Source organism: Vipera berus (assembly GCF_964194415.1).
Source record: "Vipera berus genome assembly, chromosome: 6".
NCBI lineage: Eukaryota > Metazoa > Chordata > Lepidosauria > Squamata > Viperidae > Vipera > Vipera berus.
This window is the reverse complement of record NC_138208.1, coordinates 65215906-65240601: the sequence shown is the minus strand read 5'-3', so window position 1 is coordinate 65240601 and position 24696 is coordinate 65215906. Positions and strand designations below refer to the sequence as shown.

General features: G+C 36.7%; 2 protein-coding genes across 2 annotated transcripts in view; both read right to left on the bottom strand.

Moving 5' to 3' along the window:
• SSTR3 (somatostatin receptor 3) overlaps window positions 1–24696 on the bottom strand; it is a 368714-nt gene that overhangs the window by 2063 nt on the left and 341955 nt on the right. The gene's annotated exons all lie outside the window — the stretch shown is intronic.
• On the bottom strand, window positions 15909–23623 carry IFT27 (intraflagellar transport 27). Its single transcript, XM_081330261.1, has 7 exons — window positions 23368–23623; window positions 21751–21830; window positions 21125–21184; window positions 19111–19170; window positions 17246–17363; window positions 16868–16977; window positions 15909–16728 (listed from the first exon to the last, which is right to left on the bottom strand). Exons 1-7 carry the CDS (start codon window positions 23399–23401, stop codon window positions 16630–16632), a joined length of 561 nt encoding a protein of 186 aa, XP_081186387.1. The 5' UTR covers window positions 23402–23623; the 3' UTR covers window positions 15909–16629.

Below are 24696 nucleotides of genomic sequence, written 5' to 3'. Positions count from 1 at the left end.
GCGAGATGAGAAGATCGTTCAAACTTGGTTTCAATATACTCAATTACGTGCCAGGTGGAAAGAAGATCAGAAAATTGGTTTTTCAATGACCGATGAAAATTTGATAAAGCAAATTAGAAACCAGGGTCCAGCACATATCAAACGGATTTATCTTGCATTGATAGATATTGACTCAGAAACAGAACTTGTTAAAGACTGTATGATAAAATGGGCCCAGAATATTCAAGAAGTTATTACAATGGACACGTGGGAAAAGATCTGGGTGAGGAACGTAAAATTTACGCAAGCCCAAAACCTAAGAGAGAACTTTTATAAAATGTTTTATAGATGGCATTTAGATCCTAAAAAGCTTGCAAGTATGTATCCGAATTATCAACCTAAATGTTGGAGGTGTGGTGGCGAAGATGCAACGTATTTTCATATATGGTGGACCTGCAAAAAGGTTAAGGCTTTTTGGATAAAAATTTGGTGGAATATGCAGAAGATCTTCAAGAAAAGGATAAAGTTTTGTCCGCAATTGTTTTTATTGGGCATAATTACAGATGCTACTGTTGTGGACATTAAGTTGATGTTGAACTTAATCACAGCAGCAAGACTCTTAATAGGTCAATATTGGAAAAAGGAGGAACTGCCGACTATAGAAGAATGGACTCTAAAAGTTTCTGACCTGGCGGAAATGGCAAAGATTTCGGCTTACTTGAAAGATCATTCGCAAGAACGTTATATTATGGAGTGGAAAAAGTGGATTGATTATATCCAGAACAAATATGGGACTAAAAAGTTTCATTTAGCATTTGAATAAGTTTTCTTTTCTTTTCTTTTTTCTTTTTATATGTAATATTAGTATTGCTTGTAGTCATTTCATATGAGCTAGAGTGTGATAGAATTAATAGTTTATTGTTGTTAGCATATGGATGTTTATGATTGTTTTTTGTTTTTATACCTTGTACTTAGCTCTGGGAAGTCGGGGGGGGAGGGGGAAATGGGGGGGAGGGATAGGGAGGGTTAGGTAGGGGTGGGTGGAGGGAGGGGGGGATTGTTAAAGATAAAATGTACTGTAAAACTTTTCAATAAAAAAAAAGATTTCTACAACTATTCCCCCTTCCCTTTAAATAGCAAAGTGCTTCTATATTGTTGCCAAGAAAGCTACACAGCTGTGTTCTTGTGGCCTCTGTGATTGAGCTCCCTAATGAGTGGAACTCAAGAGAGCCTTGTCCTATTCTGTGTAGATCTGGAACAAAGAGTCAGGCTCTCTGAGGCACATTATCTGCCTAAGAGTTTGTTTCTGAACTGTTTTTATCTCCTTTCTCTTTGCATGTTTTGGTGGAATGTGAACATTCAGCAGCTGCCTAATCAATAAGAGAAGGGAAGAAATCAATGCATGTCAGCCATTAGTTCTAAATAGAGGGCAGGCTGTTAATAAGGCATACTAGCTGAAATAATGGTTTTCTCTGTGTGTATATTTGGGGGGGGGGAGGACGTTTGTCAGGAATATAGGTAAATTCTGTGAGAGAAATCAGACTAAAGATTAAAATTTGTATTTATGAATTCTTATGCAGTTATGCCAAAAGCTATGGGCTTTCTCTCATCCTTACACATACAAGGAACAGAGAGATATTTTACAAATCAAATACCTTTTTTGGCTGCAAGTCAAATTAAGCAGGGCTTTCTCTGTACTTAAATGAAGATGTCTGTATAATGTACAATGTTATGAAACTGGAGGAAGATTTACTCTCAACTTATGCACTGCCTAGAAAAGTTGATACATCCATAGTCAAAACATCCTTATTACAAATACATCTGACATGGAAATTTTAGGGAATTTTTCTCTGCAAACAGGATGTAATGCTTAGGATACTTCCAAGTTCTTTAGACTGCAAGGTCTGGAACCGATCTAGTCCTTTGCAATCCACATAAAAAAAAACCTCATAAGCCAGCATTGCAACTTTTGGATTTTGACTTAATATATCAAGCATTGTTAAATGTAATAAGAGACATATAGCTATGATTTAACTATGGTACACTACAATAAATATAATGACATTATCTAACAAGCTACATGATGTTATATCTTGATTCAGACATCCGATGCCTTAAATGTAGAAGAGGCAAGGTTGGAAAGAGTATATACCTACAGCGGTAAACCCGAACAAAAATGATCAGTGTTTGCTACAGCAACCCTTACACAAGAAGAACACTACTGGGGTACAGGAGGAAACATTAAGGAGCATATCCCAAAGAGGTGGTGTCATGTATTGAAACTCCAAGGTGACTGACAGATTTTATTAATTGATTGATTTGTATCTGGCCTTTAATATTTTATAAGCAACTCAAGGCAGCAAACATGCCAAACACAGCTTACTTCTCCTATTGTCCCCACAACAACAACCCTGTGAGGTGAATTAATGAGAGAAAGGGAGAGAGAGAAAGAGAGAGGGAGAGAGAGAGAGCGAGTGGGAGAGAGCGAGAGAGCGAGAGAGGGAAAGAGAGAGAGAGAGAGACTCTCTGGTAAGGAAATGTTGACAATCTTTTCAAAAGAAATTATTGTTTGTGACAGTTTAATACTGAAGGAATCAGAAAATGAAGAAGAAAAATCAAGCAGAAACTAAATGTTTCTTTTCTTAAACTCTTCACTGTACTCTTTTCTGTAAGCTTGTTAGCATTTTTAACTAAGAATTAAAGTCTACACATAGCTAGGTCAACCCTATAGTGTAGAAGTAAGCAATGTACCCCATATTAGAAATGGAGTTTTAAGTATGAATATAAAAGATGAACTGTGGAATACTTTTTTATTTTCTTTATAATTCATAGGATTGCTTCTGCGTTCGTTAAAAAAAAAAAGAAAACCCAACAAAATTAGAAGACTCCAGCAGTACCAGAATTGGCTAGCCATGTTATTCACATGCTGGATGAATGAGGTAAGATAATAATTTCTGATTATATAAATATTTATGATGCAGCTATGCTTAGATTTTTCCATGTAAAGAGTAGATGAGAAAAATGAGAAAATCACAAAATGAGAGAATATTATATATCAATGTGCGGGCAATAAAAGTGCAAATACATTAAAGCAGCAATTGGGCTAATTCACAATGATTCTTACAGAGCAGTGATGTCGTATACATTTTTATTTAAAATTTGTTTTGTTCCATGATGTGCAAATCTGAAACTGTCCCTACTCTTTAGATAAAAAACCTACATCTTTCTATGCTGCTCTTACTACAATGATACCAGGCCTACTTTCATTACAAGCTGGTTGTCAGCACTTTTATGTATTTCATCTGTTAGTGCAACGAACAATTCCATGTGCAACGAACAATTCCAGAATTGTTACATTTTGTGCTACAGTTTGTTACCTGTTAACAATTGTTCAATACTAAATGCAGTCATTGATCTGTCACTCTTTTATCCCTTGGCTTTTAATTTAGCTTTAATTTTGGTACTTTGTATTTTATTCAGTTTCTTTTAATTGACTGTGTACGCTGTTGGCAGCACTGATCTTGGACCAGAATAAAATGAAATGAAAATGAAATACTGGTTATTTTTCAAGTGCAGGGGCAGGTGGCAATGGGAAAGACAAATCAGTTGTTTCTTGATTTGCTGAAGCTACTTCCCACAGCTTCCATCTCTGCTTAATACTTACAAACCAGAACCCCTTCTAAGAAACATCATTACCTGAATTCTGTACAAAACAGACTTGCTTGCCAGAAACAGTATGTGGAGAGTAATAATAAAAAAAACCTGCCACCATAGATGAGCCCATTGGTCCTTCAAACTCAGCTCACAGTTTCATCATAGACACCGGCTAACCCTGAATTTTTCCAAGAGAGCTATAAGGCAAACAGAAGAAACTCTTGACTTTTGTTCACTCTCACCTTCTGGCATTTCAAAATTTAGGGGCAAGCCTGTGTTATTAGAGCATCATGCCTAATACCAATAAATGGACTTTTTCATTTAGATCCTTCCTGAAAACTCTAATCAAAAGTCTATTGCTTGGTCCCATTCTTTCGGTCTTTGGTCATAAAATGCTGAAATAGCTTAGGCTGGAGGAGTGAGTTGCTATAGATTCTTCTCATTCTCTGATATCCTGAGCCTAAAAATATAATTTCCAGAACGTTGTCACATAAAACCCAATGGTCAAAGAGAATTGTTGCAATGAACATTTAAAGAGGCAGACCTGGTAAGTAATTGGAAAAGGTTGTAGACTAGATGGGGAAGCCAAAAGAATCCTGGAAAAACAGCAGGAAACCAGGAATCTTTACCTAAGAAAATACTAATTCTGGATTTCATTAGCCATGTTTGATTTTTCAGACTTGGAAACAACCTCGGTAAGAGAAACAAACAAATCAAAACTTTATGAACTCAGTGAAAACAGTACTCTACAAGGACTGATCGCTTAGAAGTCAAATAGCATACAGGTAGTCCTCATTTAGTGACCAACTCATTTAGCAACTGTTCACAATTTTAATGGTGATAAAAAAGTAAATGTGACCAGTCTTTGCACTTACAACCTGCAAAGTAAAGGAAAGTTGTAAAATCATGATGATTACTTAATGCCTGCAGGTCCCAATTGTGGTCCTTAGATGAAGACCACCTGTAGTATTCTTCTAGGAAACTGATATTTACATGTAAACACAGATATAATACAAAGGAAAACTAACCATTAACAAACTAACTAAAACAAGAAACCTGACAATTAACATATAGCTACTGCAGGAAACTCAAAGACCTAGCGAAAAACACTCTGGTGTACTGGTTAAGCTGTTAGACTATAAACTAGCAAACAATAAATGGTACCCTTCCAGTGAAATTGGGCCCACCTATGACCCAGGCCAGTTGTGAAAAAAATAGGAGAAACAGCAGGTTACATCACAAAAATGAAAACAAAAACCCTATAAGGCAGAAGCAGCAAATAAATAGAAAATGCTATTTCTATAATATTGCCACGTAACTGATTTGCATCAAGAGCAAAATGGGCAGTGCTGAATTTTTAAAATTAAAAAAGTACTAGGTTTTTAATCCACTTTCAATCCTTTCCTACTGGCTCAATATTTGTAATTAGTTTTTGATAATGGGGAGGGGAGGAGTCAGAATATGGCCAAAGAAAGTTACCATATTTTTAAAAATCTGAATTCTTTTAACTTAAATTCAGTTCAGAGTTTAATCCTGGCTGCAATGCTAGGAAATAGGCAGAACGCCTAAAGTTGTTCTCACAGTTGTTCTCATTAATACAGTATTATAAGTACAGATGGGAAACCAAGGGTGGATTGAAGCTCTGTGAGAGTGTCTTGCTTTCTGCCTTTGAAGTATATGATTTTTTATTCATTTGTCTAATCTATTTTTGACTTTAGTTCATTTCCAGATGCTCCTGAATGAGTGGTTTACCATGTATAAAACTCTAAACAGATGTAAGGACCATGAGCGGAAAGAAATGGTCTATCAAATCAATAAGCAAATGAATCTGATCTCAATAGTTAAATGTCAGTCCAAATGGAATTCCCTCTAATTTTACAAAAAACAATAGATGATTCCATATTTGCATAGCAATGTATATTGACGTGGCTGGTTTTTATTCATGGGCAGTTGTTAAGCAATCCTGTTAACCAAGTGGCAAGAATTTAAGTTGCTGGGATTCAAAGTGTAATCAATTGTTGTCATTATCACTCTTCCTCTTTAGGCCATTGTGCTGTCATGTTATTAAAAATGCCGTATGTGTTAAGCAGAACTTTCTGGAGGCAGAAAATCTGGCAGTATCTGTTTATACATATTGTAAAAAAAAGTATATGTGTATCTTCACTGTTGCCAATTTACTGAAATATCCATGGAACTGTTAGGTATTGTAGGAGAATTATGAAGGAGAATATGCATATTTCTGAAGATTTGGATGAAAAATTATAAACCCACAAAGCAACTAACCCATCTACCAGATGAGAATGTGAAATTCAAGACTACTTTATAGGACCAAGTATTATATGTAGTTATCTCTGAATTTGATCTACAATATGTCTTTTCTAAAGCTACACCAAGATCTGTCTTTTGCAATGAAACATATTAATATTCCAAAGTAAAAATATTCAAAATATAAAATTTTACAAATACATAACATTTTTTTAACAACACAACAACCAGCTATAGATTGACTACAAACAATGTATGACAAAATAGCAATAGTGGTGCATTGGAATATCTGCAAGGAATACTATTTGCCTGCAAGCAAAAACTGGTGGAACCACAAAATAGACAAAGTACCGGTAGTAGAAAATGAAGAAGATAAAGTGCTCTGGGACTTAAGAAATGAAACAGACAACCAACAGGCAAAAAGTCTGAAAGGTGGATGTTGCAGTGCCTGGAGAAAGCAGAATAAAAGAAAGATGTAGATGATTCTCCAGATGTGTTTTGGGATTCCATGCAAAGGGCCTATAACCATTGACACTATCTTTCATGTCTTCTGCCACAGTTGTTCTACTTCTATTTGCAAGTTTTTGTATTTCAAAAAATCACAAACTACAAAAACTTGCAAATAGAATAACTGTGCCCAAAAGACATCAAAGAAAGTACCAATGGTACTAGGCCCTTTGCATGCAGTCCCAAAACATCTGGAGCATCACTTGAACACCTTCTACACTGACAAATCACCAAGAGTCAATTGCAAAAGGCAGCTTTATTTGGAACAATTTACACATTGCGACCATATCTTTAACACCATCAAACATCCACAACTGCCTGTCCCAGTCCTTGGGGAGATCTCTGGTGGATAAAAATGCCAAATTCAGTCTAAACATGTGGCTGATTGTGACTAACCAATCAGAAGTAAACCTCAAGATACTCAAAAGGTTTATCTAGGCTAGGGTTTTCAGGGGCAGAGCCTTAAATATAATAGAAAGGGATACAAATAAAAAAACACATGCCATTCCAACTGTTCTGTTGAGAGGCATAATATTAAATAATCTCCAGGAGCATATCTATTCATATTTTATAAGCTACCTTTTCTCCAGAGGTTCAAGATGTATTGGTTCCAATGGAGCTCCTCCATAAGGAGCAGTGAAACACAAAGAATTGCCCTCCTTATCAATTGCCAATTAAGCCATATGAATGTTTTATAGTGTACAGTCAGGTATCTTTTCCAGTACTGTATGCTTTATTGTTCACCTCATAAGACTGGAAAGAGTAGGCTTTCCAGTGGGTGGGTCACTGGAGTGAGTCCATTTTCTTAGAAACAATCATCTTCAGGGCCATGAAGTTGATATTTCTCAGTTATAGCCCCCCTTTGGAATCGATCAGCTAGCTCCCATCTTTGACTTTTAAGAACACCATTAAAACCAGATTAAGCAGGACCTGGGAATGACAGATATAAGACTCCCTTTGACGAATTATTTTTTTGATGTTTTGAGTAGCGATTGGATGTAACACCTTTTGTGATTCAAATTGCACTTTTAATGGTTATCCTGTATTACTATTATTTCCCCTTTTTAACCTTCTTACCGGAAAAGGGGAATGCAAGATATCCATAGTCATTTTGGATGGAGTGAACTATAAGCCACAAAGTGTTCATGCTGTCATGAGAAGCTAAACTAATCTTGAGACAATCTTTATTTTACATGCAACGAATCCAACATTTGCTATGATGGCCTTTTTGCAGAAAAGTAGTGATTGTCCTTTTACAATAGCCACACATGCAAGTAACACATCTTAAACTGTAGGATAAAGCATCCAATATATTTTATCCATGTGATTTCTGCTACATGCCGTGTTCTTGGTAGCTTGCCCAAAGACACAAGATACTCCAGTTTTACATAGAGTCTTATCTGTAATTGGCCTATATTCATCTTTAGCTCCATTTGTTCTGGGCTGTATTTCTCTTTTGACACAAATACAGTAGAGCCCCTCCCCCTTGAATAAACACATTTGCACATTCAAGGACAAAGTAGAAATGAAATGGATCACAACTTAACCCACTGGGATTTGCAGTTTTACAGCTTGTCCCCTTATGATGCTGACAGTATTCTCACTTTACTTCAACAGCAACATAAGGAAATGGACTAAAAGGAGGTAGAGGAAGATAGAACTGAATTAAAAGGAACCTAGACAGGGTAAATACAGAGGTGAAAGTAATACTGTATATGAGAAGCATTACATAAAGGAACATAAAAGAAGTGATGTGCATTAGTACAGAGGAAGAGAAACTAGGAAGAACGATAATACTAATAAATTAATACAAAAAGAAAAAAAAGAATATATTTTCCCAATGTTCCTCTGAATGAAATATTTAAAAGTAACTAGTGTGAACTTGCACTTTGGGATGCACAGGCAATAAGCGTGTCAGCTATTATTATTCATTCAGATGCATAAGCCAGTGCAATGGAGTGATTGAAGTATTGGACTGGAACCACAGAATCAAGTCCCAGTTAACCCCAGAGATCTTTCAGTAGCTTTGTGACTGTCACTTTTACTGGTAGCACAATTCACCTCCTAAAGCTGTAGTTCTGAGATAAAAGTAGGGAACTTAGTGTGTAAGCTACCTTGGGTTCTCATGTCATGAATTTTAAAAAAAAATCAGGTGAAATAAAACACATTTACAGCAAAGTTGGAGCTCCTTCTGTAAAGCTGATAAAGGTAACTTCATAGTATATGGAGTTGCCTTTATCATGGATAGATGAAGACAGGAATTGTTGTAAATAGTGCGGATAGACTTTTCAACATATTAAAACAAGATAGATGGAAACGTGAAATTTGGATAGCAAATTTTTTTGGGTCAGCTTTGAAAAAAATGCATTCAGGCTGCAGGAATATTATTATTATTATTATTATTATTATTAATTTTATTTGTATACCGCCCTTCTCCCGAAGGACTCAGGGCGGTATAACACCATATATCAACACATCATAACCAATTACAAAGTGCTGTTTAATTTGGTCAGAAAGCCAACATTTCTGCCACAGTCTCTGATTGCTGTAACTTGCATACAGACCAACTAATATGGATTTGATGGAAATATTTCTCCCTGAAATTGTCACTGCTCATCAATTATTTGTATGACCAAACTGATATGACATCTATAAAATTAAAAAGAGGAACCTTAATTACTTTTACCCTTTTAAACTACAGCTGAGTTAATGTGTCTCCTCTATACAGTTGAGTGACATATTAAGATACACAAGCATGAAAAACAAACTTGAGTATATGAGGACGGATCATGTGGATTTAGAAAAGCAAGCAGAATTGCTTTGTCAAAAAATACTTAATAGCTCACTACATACACACACTATCTTAGAAGAAAATAATCGAAAAGATAAATGAGCTTATGAAACATAATCCTAGCTAGACTAGTTACTAACACATTAGTTGCTAAGAAATGCACTATAAAGTTAAATTTCATTACAAACAACATTAGCTAAAACAAACTCTACTAGTTAAAGAGATCAGTATTTATTCAAAAGCAACAAGATGTGAACAAAACACTATGCCCTTAAAGACAAACCATTTTATAATTTAGGCTAGTTCCTACAGTTTGATAGATATTAAAACTAAGTATCATGGGTTCTAAATCTGGTTATCAATTAAATTTTAAGTAAAAGCGAATGACCACATTATGCACAAGTGTCCATGTTTAAGGAAATGATTGGTTTTATGGACAGTTAATATAAACATGAGTTATATCACAGAAGTGCTTTATGTACATTCTCTACATAATTGCAAAGGGATAAAAAGCACTGCTATTACAAATAGCCCTTGACTTATGATCACACTTGAGCCCCAAATTTCCATTGCTAAGCAAGACAGTTGTTAAGTGAGTTTTGTCCCACTATACGACCTTTCTTGCCAGTCATTAAGCGAATCACTACAGTTAAGTGAATCTGGCTTCCCCATTGACTTTGCTTGTCAGAAGGTCGCAAAAGGGAACCACGTGACTCTGGGACACTGCAATCGTCAAAAATACATGCCAGTTGCCAAACATCCAAATTTTGATCATGTAACCCTGGGGATGCTGCAACACATGTGAAAAAGTAATAAGCTCACTTTTTTTTCAATGCCTTTGTAACTTTGAATGGTACTAAAGGAATGGTTGTAAGCTGACGACTACTTGTAGGTAAATTATGATGAATATAAACTGAGTACAGCTTTTTGGCTGTGTTTAAACAATGTTTATTCATCATTTACAAAACCTTGGTTTATTCAATTAACCCAATTTACAAGACACACTGAACCATAAACCAACACATATGCTGCATTTAATAATATTGATATTGATAATAATAATAATAATTAGTTGGAAGGGACCTTGGAGGTCATCTAGTCCAACCCCCTGCTCAGGCAGGAAACCCTATACCATTTCGGACAAATGGCTGTCAGTCTCTTCTTAAAAACTTCCAGTGTTGGAGCATTCACCACTTCTGGAGGCAGGTTGTTCCACTGGTAATTGTTCTAACTCTCAGGAAGTTTCTCCTTAGTTCTAGGTTGCTTCTCTCCTTGTAGTTTCCATCCATTGCCTTCAGGTGCTTTGGAAAATAGCTTGACTCCCTCTTCTTTGTGGCAGCCCCTGAGATATTAGAACACTGCTATCATGTCCCCGCTCGTCCTTCTCATCGTTAAACTAGACATACCCAATTCCAGCAACCGTTCCTTATATGTTTTAGCCTCCAGTCCCCTAATCATCTTTGTTGCTCTTCTCTGTACTCTTTCTAGAGTCTCAACATCTTATTTACATTGTGGTGACCAAAACTAAATACGGTTCTATGAGTTATATGAATGTAGTATTTGAGTCTTTCCCCAGAAATTATAGGAAGTGTATCATCCATACTGGAATGGATAGACATTTGTTAAAAATATTGAAGAGAAGCCTAGCTGCTTTAGAAAAGAATTAGCTCACCCTGTTATAGTCTTGGGGTATGGTATATAAGACATGCATGTAGTGATATAAGTAAGACTATTCCTTCCTATAAAGCCTATTTGGCATATTCCCCGCCATTCATTCAAGCAGGGAGAACTTTTCTCACTCTTCATTTTAAACAGAGAAACTAATCTCATTTTACTTTAAATAATAAAATCAATCCCCCCCTTTTCCTCCATGCTATGGTGCCTATCTAGCTCTTTAGAACTTGTCTAAGTAATATAATTTGGCCACTGCTGTCCATCTACTGGGATGTAAATAATAAGACATCTGACCTTGCATGGACTATGGCTCTTGAAATTCTAATCTCAAAGAGCATCTTGGCTAATGAGAAGCCACTACAGTTCCTATGGCTATCAGTTCCCCATGCCACATAAAGTCATGGAAATGTTAGGACATCTGTATACACGTCCTAGCACATCTGTCAATATGCATCCTCTGATGCAGCAAAGATGCATTAAAATGATGTATTGACTGCTTGAGGACTTGTGGTGAAGCCTCCATTCCAACACATCCTCTTGGCTCAACTCTGCAGGTGATGCTTGCGAATCTACGCAGCTGCTCCATTTCATCCTGCTCTTCTTCACAGCTTAGAAACTGAGATCTTAATGTTAGTCGGCTGTCAGCAATCAAAACTGTTGGATCTGCTTTTACTTCATCATCCATAGTCCATCCAAGCATGCTCATTCCATATATGTATGTAATTAAGTAGACTACAATTGGATATTTTACTGTTTCTGGCCATATGGCTGTAATAAACTGATTTGATTCCTGTTGATGAAGCTCAAATTGCTTGGGCAGATGGTGGGCTCCCCACATTGTGGTGAAAAGAGGTTAACAAAGGGTGATACCCTACACCTGCCACCCTACACCTGGCAACCATTCCATTTATCTGTGCATTATACACCTCTGGAGGCTTTCCTGGTGGCACCCTTATTTCAGACGAATGTGAAAATATGACAGATATTACAGCCACAAGAACCATTTGCACAAAATACCATCATATAATACAGAAATTTTGAAAACAAATGCCCCATTCTCTGGGTCATGTAGTAGTAGTTGACCCAGATATACTGTCCATTTTGCTATTGCAGCTTATGCTCCAATTTTAGTCTCCCAATCTGACATCAAGTTTTGTCTTTTCCAGTGTTGTGATAAGCTTGCTTTTCCAATTGTTAACAAATAACTTAGCAAGCTGTGATTTTTTTTGTTTCTAGAATCATACCTAAAAAAATATATATGTGGCTGCAATTTTAAATGTATTGTTTGAGATTTTTTGAATATGTTGATTATTTCTTTATGGTACCTTTGAGGTTTTTAAATATAGCTGCCACATTTGGTAGAATTGTTCTTGCTTTGTTGTGGCATTTCCAACCATCAGTCTTGATTCATGCTGTTCCTATTTTCTCATTGCTAGAGGGACAAATGAAGTCATTTTATCAGCAACTACCAAGTCTGCATATCCCTGTCTTCTAATATCTCGGCATCTTTAAATTATCTGGTTATTTAATCTCTATTTTATTACATCTATATGTAGCCTATCAGTCAGTTCCTTGTCTCCTCTGACCCTCCCCAAATCTTGCCTTCCTACAGCCCATCTTGCTGCATCTGAAATATTTCCAAGCCTTTGCTCTCTGATATGGCAGCAAAATTTTTTGTTGCTGACCGCTGCATTGCTAGGAGACAAACACATGCCCGGCCTTGTGCAGGCCAGTTTCCGCCTGAGTGCCCCAAGTCACATATCTCCAGCATCATCTCCAGCACTGAAAAGCAGATGGTAAAATAAATCAAAGCAGTCTTGCTAGGAGAATGAAGGGGATGCCTGCTTAGGATAACCCTAATTCAAAATTCATTTTTTAAACTCGTATTAGTACTGATAATTAAATTTCAATCCTTTTCTAGCACTGTGATGTAAATAATCATCTTAGGTATCAATATCAATTGAAACATACCAATGGCTAGAGAAAGGTGTAGGTTCTATCTAGGATTTTGTATAAAAATATTCTTGGTCAGTTAAAAACAGGATAACACTGAGAGATATATGATGGGTTTTATAAACAGGGAAAAAGACTCATGGCCAGTGCTAAAATTTGTAATATTTTCCACATTGATGACATTCATAAGAAACAAACCCGAGCCAAGAAATAATTAGTACTATTTCAGCTTGGTGAAGAGAAACAAGCTTATAGAAAGTAGCCTGCTCTCATGAAGTCTTCTTTAACTATGTGCTCTCTATCCCTTCTCTTCTGCTAGCTGTCACTTCTGTTTAGCTATTTTTCCTATCCGTAAGGAATGAAAGCCACACCATGTAGTGTAGTATGAAGATGTTGAAGGAGCATTGCAAGAATGATTACATAAACATCAATGAGAGAGAGAGAGAGAGAGGGAGAGAGAGAGGGAGAGAGAGAGGGAGGGAGGGAGAGAGAGAGAGAGAGAGAGAGAGAGAGGAGGAGAGTGAAAAAAATAAATTCAAGACTATCTCATTTTGATAGAGGGAGAAATATTTGGTTATTATATCCTAAAAAAATAGAGCTCCACTAACCATTGCAATGTCTTGCCTCTTGATCTGGTCTAACTTGAAGGGCAGCTATTAATCTTAAAAATCATCATGATTACTTCTGTACACTACTCAGTACTAGACTGAATTCAAACACTATCAACAGCAGTATAAGCTGCTGTGGTTCAATTGTTGCCTAAGAAAACCATTCTTAGATCTTCAACCATGAGAATATGGAGAATAGAAAGAGCTTATTTTAGAGACTCAGCTTTTTGCATTAACACTCTCCCACTAAAGCCAAGCTTAATCTGCCCCTCTGACACATCCATCCATCCATCCATCCATCCATCCATCCATCCATCCATCATCTATCATTATCTATCTATCTATCTATCTATCTATCTATCTATCTATCTATCTATCTATCTATCTATCTATCTATCATATTTAAGAGCAGTGCATCTTTCTCACAGAAGAAATCTGGGTGGTGTACAATAAAATATTAAAATCAGTATATAAAATTTAAAAGAGGCAAGGAATGCTAAAAAAAAATTAAAAGGGTGGGGGGCTTATTAGGCATACACAAAATTTGGAGTACCAATGTAAAGTCTATTATTGCTGCATCATTTGCTTGTTAATTATCCCCACAAAATACAGACATTTGAAAGAAAATTATTTTTAAAAGAATGGTGGCTAAAATATATGTTCACATATTGATGTGAATCTTGGTAAAGTCTAGATTATGTACAAATATTATATTTGAAGTTGCAGTTTTTTATGTTTTTCCTACATTAGATTATGGATTTTGCTTTTCTCAATGTTAATCCAGAACCAAATATGAAATTGGACTGGGCTATCTCCATTATGACTTAGTTCAGAATAAGCCACTTCAGGGGTAGATTGCTCTGTCAATCATATTGTGTTATTTCTGCAATCAACCACATGCAATGTTCCATGTGGCCTCTGAGCTCATTATGCATTCACAATCAGTGGTTATCAATGGCTTGGATTCAATTCATCTACATTTTACTATATGAGTGGGCATAATAGATCAGTTCTAAGAAATGATCTGCTGCTTTTCTTTACACGTGCATAGATTTTTAAAAGCACAAATTCATCAAATCCACCCAAGATTCCATGTCTGCCTGCTTGCTTGAACTTGAGCACTATTCCTTTACTCCTTGGAGAAGCAGTATTGTCAAATGAACCTCACACACCGTCACACATCTTTTCATTCATGCTGCCATCTGACAAGTAGCTCACAAAGATTAAGAGAACTTCATATCTGAATACCCCAAATATAAAGCTTCCTTCGGGATCATAACAAAACTAGGAATGGAACGTCTTTGACAGTTCTAACTTCCAATGCAGGACTGGAAATAAGGCATTTGCCAAACTGCCCAACATTCTCAATTTGCAGTTTTCTCTACCAATTATTTCAGCTTAACAAAATACACTTCGAAAATGAAAAAGTCAATAATGGTAGTAAAGGTAACTTGAGGAATGCAATTCCTTTTGGAGTTACCCAAACACAGCTAACTGTGTGTACTGAAATAATTAATGTATTCATTACCTGTTGATCTTTTCTAAGTGTCCAGCAATATGTAGGAATATTAGTAAGTGTTGTGTGAGGGATACAGAAGGTACAGCTAGGGCTGTGCAAAGCACTCAGAGGGATGCTTTGTGAAATAATCAAAGCGTGCCATCAAACCTACTGCTGAAGGGTCAAGAAAGCTGTATCTCTCAAAGGTTTTGTGCAGCAATTTCAAAGGTAAATCAAAATTGTTTTGTGTTTATACATACAGATTCAGGTAGTCAGGAAAGGTGCACAGCCCTAGGGTACAGTTACCAGATTTAAATCTGAAAGATACATTTAACTAAAAATTAATATACTCAGAATAGTGTAGTTTGTGACCTAACTATTCAACTCAAACTTGTTGAAAAACATTTGATGTGGTCTTTAAATTGCAGATTTTGCTTTCTTAATGAGCCAGATGACCTTTTGCAAAAAGCACTGAGCAGCCACACAAGCAGAAAAAAAGAAAGAAAAAGAAAGCAAGCTAGTTCAAGAGGAGCAACAGTTTTGGAAAGCAATTCTAAACTGAAGTAAATTAGAAGCAAGTACACCTAGGCAAGACCTATCCATTTCTTGCAACAGGAATAAAATATTTTCTCCTCTGGTGGAATTAGAGACCTGATGGTTTGAAATCCTGCCTTTTTCATATAATTCAAATTTACCCAAGCAATGCTCTAGCTTCGTTTTCGGTTCATTCATTTTGTATGTAGTAAGGTATATCAAATTTCATATCTGTGGATTTCTATCATTTTTGTTTTAAATTAAATCTATGATGGGTTTCTGTCCCATTTCTAGCTGGCAGAAACATTACATTTTTTAAAACAATAGGATATTTTGGAACTATGTGGCCTGACCTGCTCTGAGCCCCTGGCTTATTGTGACAAACATTCCCAATATAATCTTTGTTTAAAATAAACACATTTTTATTATTCCCAGCAGATTTTTTGTATACCAATGATGGAAATGTTGAAAAGTCCACCAGTTACAACACAAGTAAGATATGAAGAAACCCTGCCAAATAAATCTCCTAACCTGCCATGTTTTTAGAACTAATATAGTATTAAGAATGACATTGGGTAAAATGGTGTCTCAACCTTTTTCTTCCATTAAAATAATTGGTCCCCTGCAGTTAAAAAAAAGGCAACAAAAAGGCCTATAACAATGGTTTAGCTACTAACATCCAAACAGAACTCCACCAAATGGTATTTTGAGATGGCAGGAACAAAATTGCAGAAGAAAAAGTTCTAAGGATTAAGAATTAATCATTTCTACCTTCAGAAAACTAAAGTTAAAATATAACTTTTACTGTGTGTTGATTTCTGAATAACAATTACTTGATATTACTTAACTGCAAGAAATAGATTGTTCGTATTGTTGAAATGTACAGAGTAATGGCATGTTTATTAATTGATAGATTTACCCTTATGAAATTTGTTAAATATTTCACAGTATTTACACTCTGAATTCATGCAAAAAGGATAACCAAAAAGAATGTCTCTTATAAAAAGGTCCATCACAGAACAAACGATAAGCAGATGAGACCTGAAATTACTGCTGAAGAATTATAATTTTCTATGATGGAAAGCAAATGACAACAAAAATCTACTTTCCATTTTCTTTGTTGGTGTGTTTTCTTTTTAATCCACCATACTGTACTTAAGGACACCTCACACCAATGAATGAAAAATTTCTACTTTCTCTTTGTACAATCGATAGAAAGAATTTGCCACAATGTGAAAAGGAGCTTCAAAATTTTCCATCTCTTTCTGTAAAGAGAAAAAAAAATTACAAATGGGTTAGTAGTTATTTCATCAAGCTACTGCATAAATCAACCAAAGTAATCAGCCTTTACTTAAAATGCAAATAACTGCACTTACATATATCCAGTAAACTAAAGCTACTCACTACTGATATCTCACAGTATTCCAAGCCATTTGCTTCTGCCCACTGTTGTGCTTGTTTGCGCTCTACAATTCTCCTATCACTTAAATCAATCTTATTGCCCACCAGGACAGCTAAAAAAAAGAAAGAAAGAAAGGAAATATTGGATTGTTACAGATAAGCAAGCCAACAAGTTAAAAAGAATAGTCTGACGTTTATCAAGAGAAAAGGATGACAAAGGAATCAGCTAGAATATAATTTTTTACAATTCTGCATTGTATGGCTGAGTAAACTGAAGAGAGCAATTGTTTGGAATTCAGGTTCTGTTTTCCAGCATATTTGAGGAGTATGAGCTGTAGAATATATATATATATATATGCAAAGACATTTACAATTTCCTACCTGGAATATGAATACCTGATGTCTGGATTTTTAGCCTTTCTAGCCACTGAGCAGAGTTATTGAAAGATTGCTCATTGGTGACATCGTACACAATGCACAGGGCATTGGGCTGTTCCCACTATATAGTAAAAGGAAAATATTATAAATTATGCTGAAATAAATCACCCTTACATCCTCTATAAGAAAAATGGCAAAATGTTGTGTAGAAGAAACATAATAAAATCCAATTTAAAATAGTCTAATTTTTTTTTACAAAAATCCACAGGCAATTCCATTCGGAAATATCATCTACTTATAAAAGGGGACATGTTTTTTAAGTAAATAAATAAAAATGTGTGAACGAACAAAACAACATTTAATAAGAGTACATTTGTTTTAAAGTCCGGAGTATCAGCCATTTCCAAGGAAACAAAGCAATTTGTTTCAAACAGAAATAAAATAAGGAAGAGAAAATGATGCCTTTAACTGCAATTAAACTTTATTCTTTGAATTGTCAATTAAAAAAACAAATTAAAACAGTTATAGCTACTTCTGTGTTTTAAACATGCAAGACAAGAATACATATTCAAGGTCTCTGAACAATTAAGGTATAGAAAATAACACAACTGTATTTTCTAGCATAAGAATCAGACCAGCTACCATTGCATGAAGACATATAGCATGTTTTCTTGCTAAAGGGGCATATTTGTTATCTGGGACACCTCCTAAATGATGAGTTATGGTTTTCTTCCACAAAGCTGCACCCTTAAAACAGGGGGGTCAAACTGCCAGCCCGCAGGCTGGATGCGTTATGCCAAAACCACGCCCATCCCAGCTCCAGCAATGGGAAAAAAGTCGTGATACATTGCGACACATCACGTGACGGGCTTGACACCCCTGCCTTAAAATAATCCATCTCTGCACTTTTTTTCTATGCAGACACAGTTAAGGAGTGAATGAACTCAGTTAAGAAACCCAGCAAATAAGGCAGTGCTTATCAGCCACTTTCATTCCTTGACATTTTTATACCTGGGAAAAATAACAAATGAACAAAAGCTTGGGGACTGCCCTAGTGCTTTCTTTTGGGAAAGAGGACTTCAGGGAGGGAATGGCCTTGGTTTCACAGGCCAGATGGGAGTCCTGTTGATCCAAAAAACCTGAGACAGAATTTCTTATGATTTATCTAATTCATTTGGTAAAGGACTGGAGCTTTGGTCATCTTGCATTTGAGCCACTGCAGTGTGCTCTATATGGGATTGCTCTTAAAAGACCATTTGGAAGCTGCAGCTGGTCCAGAATGCAGCAGCAAAAGCAGTTCCGGGGATACTTAGTACTGCCACGTAACACCAATGCTTCATGGCTCCCAGCTGGCTTCCAGATACAATTGAAGGTGCTGGTTATCACCTATAAGACCCTACACGGCATAGGTACTTTAGAGACTATTTGCTGATCTAGCATACTCAGGATCTATTAAGCAATTCCACCTAATGGAACTCTGGAAACAGAGCCTCAGTGGCTCTGCCTGTGCTCTGAAATGACATTCCCCCTAGACAGTTGCATGTCTGTTTCCCCAATCTTGTTTAGACAAGCCCTTAAGATCTAGCTTTTTCTCTTGGCCTTGGGGCAGAGTGGGTGCACCCCCTGCTAGATTGTCTGATTTGTGAGATGGTGTTCATTTTCTCTGGATGTTTTTCTATTTTGTGAAAAAAAACATGTTTTACCTCTTCTTTATTGTACACTGTGAAAAGTCTTAAAAATTAGGTGGCATATACTATAACTGAAATAAAACAAATAAAATAAAGCATTTTAAATAAGAATCACAGTATCCAAACAAACAGCAGATCTTCCAGGAGAAAAGACAGTTGAATGAAGATTTTTATACTTGCCAATTTATCTAGTATTTCAGAAAAGAGTTCTTTGCCTGCTGAATCAAAGAGGAAGAGTTCCTGAAAAGAGAACAAATACACTGTTTAATTAAAAAATATTCCATAGTTCAGAAGTTTTTGAATTCTAGAATTTTCAGACATGGCTAGGGGGAAAAGTCTCTTTCCGCAAATGGCTAATCAGCCTGCAGCATAAAAGATAAATATAATTTATTGAGTTAAGATCATAAATTCAAACTCCATAGACAGAATAGCTCCAGGCCATACCTAAGTTACAAAGATGCCATTCTCTCAAGCCCCCTCTTCCCTCAAGAACCAACCGGTGGTGCTGAATCACCACAATACACAGCTGCAATGGTGTGAGATCAAGGAATGGTCCATAGATCTCGAACTATTTTTCTTTACATAAACCAATAGGTCAGGTATTATTCCCAGTTAACTTAATACATACTGTAAACAAAACAGCAAATGGCAATTTAACAGTTATGTATTTCTGATGCAAAAATACAAGACTTTCAATGACTATGGGATCTTAAAATTAATTTGACACAAAAGGTTTAAAATAAATTCCCATAAGTTGTGTTGTGAATATATTCATGCATTTCCTCTTACTGGGTTTTCTGATGACACAAATACCATCTTCAAAACATTGGCTTTCCTCAAACAAAAATATACAAAACTCAAAATAAGAAAATACTATGCTGAACATTCCATGCAAATAAAGATATTTATAATATTTATTAAGTTTACATAATGCAATTTGTATTTAAAGAAGGCTGGATAAAGCAAATATAGGTAGTCCTTGACTTGTGACCACAACGGAACCCAAAATTTATGCTAAGTGAGAAATTTGTTAACTGAGCTTTGTCCCATTTTATGACTTTTCTTACCACTTTTGTTAAGTGAATCACTGTTGTTAAATTATCAACACAGTTGTTAAGCAAGTCTGGCTTCCCTATTGACTTTGCTTGTCAGAAGGTTGCAAAAGGGGATCACATGACCTTGATATACTGCAACCGTCATAAATTTGAGTCAGTTTCCAGGCATCCAAATTTTATCCATGTGACTATGGGGATGCCGGAACCGTCATAAGTGTGAAAAATGGTCCTAAGTCACTTTTTTCAGTGTTGTTGAAACTTCGAATGGTCACTAAACAAACTGTTGTAAGTTGAGGTCTACTTGTATAGTATCAAAGAAATTGGATTAATGTTATGTGCTGTACATGGGGTTGCCTGAAGACTATCCGGAAGTCACAGTTGGTACAAAATGCAAAAGTGCAAGCATTAATGGGTGCCTCTCAGCATTGTTACTATGGTGATTGGTTGCCAATAGATTTCAGGTGCAATTTAATATGCTCGGTATTACCTATAAGGCCCTTTATAGCTTAGGGCCTGGATATCTTAGAGACTGCCTACCTCCAATCTTTATGGACCACCAATATGATCTAGCAGAGTGGATGTGCTCCAGATCTCTATTGAATATTGTTGTTTTATGGGACTAAGGAAGCATGCCTTCGTTGTTATGGCCCTACTCTTTGGACAGCACCTTCCAGAGGTATGGACAGTTCCCTCTGTCCTAGGGTTATGAAACAACTTTAAGACTTGGCTTTGGCCTTAGGCTTGGGATGATGTGTTTGTGCGCCTGTTTTGGTTTGGTTTGTTATTGTTATGATTGCCTAAGTTTGTGGTCCCTCTGGTGCTGTATATTTTTAACTGCTTTTATTGTTTGGTATTTATAAGTCACCCAGAGTTCATGGGAGTGGGTGGCTATAATAAATTTGAAATAATAATGCAACTAATTATGACTATTTCTATTTTTTTAATATGGGAGAAATTCAGATTAAACGATTCAGACAATGAAATGCCATCCCTATTTCTATACAGGCAATATTAAAGTTCCGCATGCAGCTGAACACAAATGGCTAAGCTTAACAAAACACAAACAGTATTTCTGACAAAACTGTCTGTTCAAGGAGTTTTTTTAAAAAAAAATAATTCTAAATCATAGTCAATCTTACCACGCTATCATTTGTTCCTGGAATAGGTACTGTCTTCATCAATAGTTCCACTCCTATTGTCTATCGTTCAGAACATAGAAAAATATATCAAATAATAATAAAATCAGTTTACTTTACAACTTGTTAGGTCTCTCAAGTGACCCTTCACAATACCCAGCGCTCGATATTTTTAAGTCAGAGAAACTCAAATACTGGATAGTAAGATCTTGGCTGAAAAAAACAAAATTAAATGAAAAATGATGTATTCACTTAATTTAAATATATTTTTTTATTAAGTCTTTAAAGTTTATTCTATATTGCTTGGGGATGAGTTCATACATATATTTAGCCAACGGTCTAAAGTAACACAAATATATTTCAAATAGAAAATGGGCATGTAAAGGTCAGATCGGCATTATATCTGCCAGTTCCAATTGAGCGTCTATATAAACAGGCTACTGTAGGGATGCCCATTCCCTTTTTTATGTGTATGTATGTAGTGGAAAATGGAATGGAATAGTTTTCCCACCTGAAAATAACTGGTTGGGTAAAGGTATAAACTGGCTCTAGCATTTAAAAAAATTCTAATATTGATCTTAAAGATCATAATTAATACTTAGTTCCTCAGTATCTCTCATAAGGCTCACCAGGGTATAGTTTTTCTGAAAATGAGCCCCATCATTGCAGAACATCTGGACCAAAGCAGTCTTCCCCACAGTTGAATCACCTGCATCACAAACGGATAAAAAGCTCTTTGATTAAGCCATTTGTACTTAAGAAATTGTGAGTTCTCTTCCATTTTATTATTATTGGCTATGTTAAACAACAAATATACCGTATATATATCTATACTAAGCTTTCTGTGGAAAGCCTAAACCCATAGAAATTCAAGGGTGAGTCAAGGGTATGCATATAGTATCCTCCAGGCTTCCTGGCTGGTTTGAATTTAATTTTTTTTTAAAAAAATGCTTGAAGTTAAATAGGAAGCAGACATTGTACAGAATGAAGCACCAACCTCCAGCATTCTCTTTAATATTGGTATGTGGGACAAATTCCATGCTTGGAATAATTAAACAATAAGGCTCTCCTTAGAATACTATTTTAATCTATGATGACTTGGCAATAGAAATTTCATATGTACTTCCAATCATCAAACACCTCAGAAAGGATACCATGAAGATGAAAATGGGCAAAAACAAAAGGCACACATAATAAAAAAAGATGCTTAGCATGGTGTTTTTTAGGGTGGCAGTTCTTCCTAGTGATGGTGAATTTTTTTAAAAATGTCAATTGCCTGCCTGGCGGCCTGTATGTGGTACAGACCTCATTTAGAACACAGATATACAACTCACAATTTGGGGTTCAGGTACTTCTCACACAATATACTATTGTCTATGCCATACTACAGGGATTTACCCAGCTGCCCTTAATCACCTTTCTCCACCATTAACACATCCTACCGGTATGTCTGTCTTAACTTACTGCTCTAGTCCACCCTGACTCTCATCACCCACTGCAGTACAGACCCTGTGCCAATGCAGTGTAGATCTTGGCAATGTAAATATTTGTATAGGTTTTGAGAGACTAATAGAAAAAACAGGAAAAAAGTGTTTATTCGGGTTCTGAGAATTATTTTTCAGCTAACAGGTTCTGCAGCCTTAAGTTTGAAAAACCCTGGATTTAGAGATGCCAAAAGACACTCAAGCTAACAGGCACGTAGGGAAAGAACACTGTCCTATAAAGGTAAGGAAACTGATTCAACGTGTGCTCCATCAAACTGCCTTTGAAGCAATTCTCACTGGTTAAAATGTTTAGCACAACAGTAGAACACGTGATTTGCCTGAAGGAAATATCAAAAGTTTCAGATTGCTGGCATCCCTAGGTAAGGCAGGAAAAAATCCTGAACTGTTGCAAAGCAGCAACCAGCAAGTGATTGGGTTCACAATTCTCCTAAGCCTAATTCTCCTAAGCCTAAACACATTTTAACAATTTACTAAATATACCAGCATGACACCAAGCCAAAGAAGCCACATTATAGCTTGGCTGCTAAATTTAAGGTTAGGAGGAATCTTATCCTACTGAGAATCAAGCAGATTCCTCGTCCTTATTTCCAAATTACCCAACTCATTTTAAGTGCAATTTTTGATAGGAAACCGCTGGGAAGTAACTGAGTTTCCTGACCCAAATCTTGATTTAGGATTATCCAGGCCCTGTAAAAAAAAAAGATACAACTGAAAACAGTGGCGGCCAGTTTGGGGACTCACCCACCACGATGCATTTGGCAGCCAGTTTCACCATGGCCTGTATTGATCTTCACCATAAAAATGGGCCTTCGGGGAAGCTGGAGGAAGAGATGTGCATTTATTGGGACTGAGATGTGAGAGATTAAATGGAGCCCAGAGACATCAGGCTCTCATGGAAGCGGAGGGGCGGGTGTGATGCAGAGGGGAGAAAGAGAGAGAGACACACACACAGACACACAGACACACACACACAATATAGCCCCACATTCACCGCCTTTTCTTCTTGGTCGCGGGGATATACAATACGAAGCTCTCTTAGCAACAGTACACGAAGAACCCCGCTACTCTTCCATTCATTGGCTGATGCTTCCATCGGAGGATTCCAAATAGGAAAAGTCGATTGGTTAAGCGCCTCGCTAGAACGTTTCCATTGGCTGTCACTTTCATGTTTTCCCGCCTTTTGGCCAGGGCACTGCCTCTGGCCTCAGAGTATTGGTTCTCAGCATATGTCGCTCAAAAGAAATTCAGTTTGTGATTGATAAGGTCGATGGTCAATCTCTTCTTCTTTGGCACGACGCCGTCCTGCTCCCTCCACGCTCAGGCAAAGGATGATGTCATTCTAGGCTACAATTTTAGCGTGCGTTGGCCTTAGCGTCGTAGTTCTACCCGGTAATTTATGATACCCCTAAGAGACTATTTTATGATTGGTTAAATGCAGATGGATTGTACCATTTGGACAAAAAAAGTCGTTTTGTTTGTATATCAATTTTCAAAGAAAAGTTTGTTCTGATTGATGAGAGAATCCTTTATATATTTACTTGTGCTTTCTCTGGAGTCTCCATTTAGGCCCCAAAGCGATGTAGAAGAGAATGAACCGTCCCTTTCAACCCCGCCCCCGCCGTTCTAAATAATGGACTTTCTTACACTGCTCTTTAGCTCTCATGTACTTTCTCGCGTCTGACTCGCTTCACGCAAGGTTAACTGAGTTTTTGACGCCTGCGTACTCTGCTGCAGCCGCTCCCTGCCCCCCATCCCGCTTTAGGAAAGGGCAGCGAGGGGTTGAGGCTGCTGCGCGTTCGAGGCATTTGTCCAACGGCCTCAACCGCTCCTTCCTTCCCCCTTTCGTTGTGATTGAGTGACAGCCACATTTAAGATTTGTGCAGCCGCTGCCCTCGAATCTGTGAGGAGCAGAAACGGCTTCTGTGGTTGACTATCTGCTGAAGTAGCCTCTGCTATCAGCCCTTCGTGACTCCCCAAGCAAAAAGCCGAAACGAGATCATCATCATTATTATTTCACATTATTTTAGCAGAGTTTTTTCCCCCTTTCTTGAAGGAGTTCAAAATGGAACA